Genomic DNA, 6,000 nt, shown 5'->3' on the forward strand with positions numbered 1-6,000 from the left:
TACAGCCACAACACTCACACTCAAACTGAGGAAAAGGATTAGGAGATGCTTTGATTCATGGGACTTGTCTTTATCAGTTCCTCATTAAGAATGAAAAAAGTACTTTTTATTTGTTAAAATCAAGAATGTCAGCTTCATATGAGCGGATTTCTTTTTCTTCCACCGTCTATTCATACATTTAAAACAGAGGAAGCAACTTCTTTTTTTAATAATGATTATTTAAAGTTTGATAACATTTTGATAATGACCCAATTAAAGACCGTAATACACATTTAATCTGGGAAATCCAGCTCCAGTCTGGTGTCACGGTGGCCTAGAAGTGTAAGATGCTTACCACATAACCGCAACAAATCCAGCTGGAGATCTTTGTTGCATGTCATCCTCCCCCCTCTCCTTAATTTCCTGTCTCCAGCTCTTGACTGTAAACTATCAAAAGCAACAAATTACCAAAAAATACTTGGGAAAAAAAAAAAAAGAATAGACAATGTCACTTTGGCTTGTTGGCAGGTATGAAGAAAAGTGACGTCATTAAAGTAAAACTTAACACCTTGTTTTATCTTGAACACACACACAGAAAGTGTGTTCACACTCCGAGCACATCAGAGTTTTTTTGTTTTTGATTATATCTTGATCGCGGTGGCTTTGCCCGGATCAGAGTGAACGTGATGTTGTCTTATACTCTGAGGGTGGGAATAAAAGGCAGCGTCACAGATCTCTTTTAATACTTGATATTATTTTCCTTTCCACTTTTGAAAAAGGCAACAAAAACAGAGATAAACAAATGCCGCTGCATTAGAGACAACAGCCTGGGACTGTAATCAGCTGAAAGTTGAACACTGATTATACATGTAATGTTCTAACTGAAGAAATGTGGATTTAGTAAGTTGGCTCCATTTAAGCAGAATAAATCAACTACCAGATGAATCAGATGAAATCTTTTTTTAAATCAAAGATGAACTCAGAAAACATTCAACCCTCCAGTGTTTCTTTGCAGCTTGTATTCAGCCTTTACAGATTCTCGAAGAACAACATTGAAACAGCAAGTCATTCTCCCTTTGTCTCCTGAGCACTCTCCATACTGCATTTAGCCTTGGTGTGGCATTGTGCAGTCAGATAGCAAATGTCATTAGTTCAGTTATCCTCTCCTCTCAGCCGTCGGAGATTTGTGGCGTTTCGCACAGAGATGAGCAGCTGAGTTCACCTCAGCCTGTTGTGTGTGAGGAAGCACACTAATTGGTTTATCAAGTGGGATTTACTTTTTCTTTTTTCTTTTTGAATATGGATCATAAAAAAAAAAACTTAGTAATGTACCAACAGCTGCACTACTTCTCTGTTTCTTATTGCTTGAGTCAATTTTCAAAATGATAATATAGCAGAGTTCAGGCAGAATCAGTTTTTTTTAAATCATATTTAATCATATTTCATGGAAGGTAATTTAGCTCCTAATCGCACTCTGTGGGTGAACATTTACTGACCTTCAGTGATAAAGTGTTCATGTGGTTAATAATGTAGTGCAGTATTGAATCTTTTGCATTTATTCTTTTTGTATTCTGCTCTTCTGTTATTTTCTTCATTTCTTTCCTCAGTATTGTCCCGACGCTCTTTTTAAAAAAAATTTTTTATAAGCCTTCTCATGATACTTGTCAAATAAAGATCTGTGTTTTCTTCCTCACATGGACACAGGACGTTACTCAGACGTCTCAATATCTTCCCAGCACGTCATGGGACTCTGCTCCTCGCTACCTTCCTCCCTCCCTGCAATGCTTTAATTACTTTATCCCTCGTTTCCCTCATCCCTTTCTCCTTCACTCCATCGCCCCAAGCTGCTCCTCATTCCTTTTAATTAATCCACACAGATTTAGACACCTTCACCCTGCTGTGAATGCGCACACACACACACACACACACACACACACACACACACACACACACACACAGACAATCCCCAGTAGACAATAACAACTTTATGTGATCTTGCCTCACTTTGAAAGTTTCTCTCTGGAGATGGATTTAGTGGAAAACCCAGGTCTTATTGTTTGATATTGTGTATTGTATTTTGACATCTGTGTGTTAATATTTGTGTGTGTGTGTGTGTGTGTGTGTGTGTGTGTGTGTGTGTGTGTGTAGGGCTCCAATGGAAGCATGCAGCTCATGGAGACAGAGTTCTCCAAAACTCTGGGAGAGATGGTGGCCCTTCATCTGCATCACCAGAAGAGCATCCCAGCATTCCTCTCTGCGGTGACCCTCGACCTCTTCAGCAGACAAACCACCATCTGAAGTAATCCGACACCAACTCAGACACGGGGGCTGTAAAGTCTAAAATTGGGATTAGTTTGATTTTAATTGTATATCTTTTTTTTGTTCCCTTCCTTTTCTCCTGTCTCGTAAGATATTCACAAAGTGCTGAAAATGTCCCGCTACTCAACAGCTCTGACATGAGTAGTGCAGTCAGTGCCGTGTTGTGGAGGACGAACACTTTGTTTGAAGGAATACTTCCATCTTGCATTTAAAAGGCTTCGAAAACTTATTTGTACACTGAATATTTCATCAATGAGTCTTTGAGAAATACATTTTTTCCTAACAGGGACAAAGTTGTCATGAAAATGTCACACAAAAGCCGCTGATATTTGGATGTGGAGTGTTTTTTTTTTATAGTGGGAGTTTAATGTACACTTCCCACTGAGTTTAATACACACTGTGTGGAGCATTAGAAACATTTGTGTGGCTCTGTGGATCTGCAGTAGATGTGTTCTGTGTGGTCTTTACCAAGGCTGAGTCTTTGTTGACTCTTTTATTCTGCCTTTTGTGTCCTCTCTCTAGGGGCGTTATATAAAAGGTTGTGGCTACAACTAGTCTGAGTCAATCCAAAGACTGCTGAAGAAATCCATTTTAATACAAGAGCAGTGGCTTCTATTATTATTTTTCAGTCTTCTTCTATCAAAATCTTAGGTGAGTTTTCATCAGTGTCTGATTTTAGTTATGCCACAGATATTGTCTCTCGCTTCTCTCTCTCTCTCTGGATCTTCTGTAAGAAGAAGCAGTGAGGGAGAAGGTGAAACATTTCAGAGGAAAATACAGAGACTTGACTTCCTCCGACCACATTCAAAATACGCACTTAGAAAAAAAAATGTAATATTTGATCTGTAATAATCTCACTAAATTTCACAGTAAGTGCAACAGGCTGTGCTGTGTCCTCAAACAGGGTGCGCTTGTGTATTGCTGTCAGGCCTCTCATCGTTCTCTCTTAACAACAAAATGGAGAAAACTGAACAAACAATCATGGCACAAAACTGTTTGAACAGTAATATGATGAATCATTTTGAATATCATACACAGAGCAATCATGCGTTTTTCATTTTATAAATGCGAGTGCTTTACAGGGAGATGACCACAACGAGAAATCTGAATCCCCTGTTACATCGTCACTCCACTGAGGCGGTGGAGTCTCTGTGAATACAGGAAAACACACGGTGTTTAGGATTAGGCTGTGTTGGTTGGTTTGAATTAATTCCAACAAATTACAAGTTGGTTTTCTCTTTTCTTTCTTATTTTTTTGGGCATTTTGTATTTATTGGACAGGGGACAACATAGAGAGAGAGAGGAAACAAGAACCTTGAACATTGAGGTCTTTTTTATACTTAAAAAAAAAAAAAAAATTTAAAGTCACAGTTCCGCTATATATCTATCTATTTTTTTTTTTTTTAATCACAGGGCTTTATATGGTATACACTTTATTTTTCCACTGCTCATCTGCTTCATAAAAATGTTATTAGACATTGGTGTGCCATCATGAAGTGCTGATGGGACAAATAAAGCCCACACATGGAAAACACCAGGGATGCTTTTAATGTTTGAAATTCAAACATTAGTTAGAAACTCTTTTGAAATTCTCCGAAAAATGCATTTATATGTCTTTGGATATCAATTTTATTTTAACGAACTATGAATTATTCCTGTTAGGATTTAGTTAACGATCTTGCCTGTGTGTATTTCCGTGAGCACAAAACACGAGACAAGTAGAGGGAAATTTCTTGGCAGCAATAAAGAGAAATGGCAGAAATAAACATGGCGTGAAGAGGGAAGCAAGGGAGCAATCCAATAAAACTGAGAAACGAAAGGAAGTGAACTGAGAATAAAGCCACTTATCACAGCAACAATATAAGAACTCCAGCTGGTGCAGCCATATGTCTCATGAGGAAACATATTCTCCTGTACAGTACATGCCACATACTGTCCTTTGGTTCTTTTTTTCCTCAGCCTTTCACTTTAACAACACAGCACATCTACTGCACACTCGACAGCTCTCACCTGTAGGTCATATTGAAGAGGGTTTCACATAAGCTGTGTAACACATACAGTGGTGCAGCAGACGTTGTTTTCCTTCAGCAGTGTGAGTTGCACTTTGGTTTTTATAATCCCCATCCCATAAAATTACTGTACCCCCTTTTCTGTTTTAAAGATTGAATGCAAATGTTAATCAATAAAGCATATGACTGTGACTCTTGAAAGACTGACTTGACTTCATGAATATTAATTTTGCAGCAACATTTAACCATGGAAGAGATCAAATCCTGGCTGGTGTGAAACTGAAAGATGTAAATGAGCCTAATAAGTTGACGACTCTCACCGCTTTGTTGTTGAATGCCCCTGTGATCCTGGATGCTGTGTTGTCAGGCGTAACCGCTCCGGTAAGCTCTCCAAAGTCTGTTGGTCCCAGGTGAGCAGCCGAGCTAAGTGCAATTCAAAGAACAGTGTCTTTATGAAAGAACAGTGTTGTGTGGAAAGGAGATACTGGAGGGGGAGTCCTGGAAGGGGAGCTTACAGGCTAGCGACTGGTGTCTGGGTCTTTACCCATCGGCTGGATCGACCTCAGACCAAATGAGGATACTCTGTTGACACAGTGGGGGCACCGATGCAGAAAAATGGAAAAGAATTTAAAAATGTAGCTCAGATTTTAAACGCAGCACAACATCAGTCAAAGCACTGCTTTGACCCATCACATATGTGCAAGTTTACGTTCCTGGTAGATTAATTGTAACATGAATGTAATATGTTTACTATTAACGTTTATCCGATGACTGTTGCTACAAAAGTTCAATAATTTCTACCGTGATTACTTTCCAGAACCGGAGAGTTGTTGCTCCTGTTATTGTAAACCACTCTGCAGTGTTTTGATGTCTGAAAATCCTTCAAACTACTGGATCTGTTAACCAAACTAGGCTTTGTGGATCACGTTTCCTTAAGCAACACGCTGTTTTTTTTTTTTTTTGCTCTAAATGCTCACAAAGTGTGATTCGAAGCTCTACCTGCCTGGACGAAGCTCCCGGAGGTCCCATGGGAGCAGAGGTGGGCAGGCGATGGTCTGGTGACTGGGCTTGTGGGCTGAGGAAGTAACATGAGTTAGAGAGGGCTTTCTATTGGACTTCTCTGGAGTTGCAGAGGCTGAAAGAAGATGTAGTTGTGGCCAGAAGATTGTTGGTGTCTGTAATGGTGGAAACCCAATCAAGAAGCTGAAAGAAGCTGTCAAGCTGAAGAGGGAGGTGTTTGGGCTTGTTCAGCCCAGGGGACTCCTGAGGAGACGAGTATCATGAGGCCAGAATAAAACAGGCTGCTGTGGTTGTGGAAGTGAAAACTCAGATGTGAGAAGAGGTCACGGTCAGTCGACACAGGCAGGGGTGGGGTGGGGGTATTGTCTTACCCAGGCAGTTCTCACCTGGGGAAGAATGGCTGCCTTCCTTGAGAGAGATTGTGTTTGAAGGGACTCTATGAATGACTTCTGAACCTGTCCAGCAGAGGAAGGAGCAAAGTTATTCTTTTCATTTTTATTCTTGTTTACTCCAGTGAGACCATCGGGTCTCACACAATGGTCACTTACTGCAGGCGAAAAGAGAGGCTGTGTTTAAAACTCCATTCATTTTTTTCTTTTAAAGGTCCCATATTGTAGCAAGTGAGGATCCATGATTTTTGGATTGTAAAGCCGATCTAGGTTCTATATTAATA

General features: G+C 39.9%; 1 protein-coding gene across 1 annotated transcript in view; it reads left to right on the top strand.

Moving 5' to 3' along the window:
- The window catches only part of mad1l1 (mitotic arrest deficient 1 like 1), a 60,376-nt gene extending 55,868 nt beyond the window's left edge, over positions 1–4,508 (top strand). The window contains exon 18 of the mRNA XM_056372399.1: positions 2,128–4,508. Coding sequence (XP_056228374.1) covers positions 2,128–2,277 — 150 coding nt within the window. The 3' untranslated portion in view covers positions 2,278–4,508. The remainder of the gene's footprint in view (positions 1–2,127) is intronic.
- Positions 4,509–6,000: the final 1,492 nt, after the last annotated feature.

This window comes from Seriola aureovittata, chromosome 3, assembly GCF_021018895.1.
Source record: "Seriola aureovittata isolate HTS-2021-v1 ecotype China chromosome 3, ASM2101889v1, whole genome shotgun sequence".
Lineage (NCBI taxonomy): Eukaryota > Metazoa > Chordata > Actinopteri > Carangiformes > Carangidae > Seriola > Seriola aureovittata.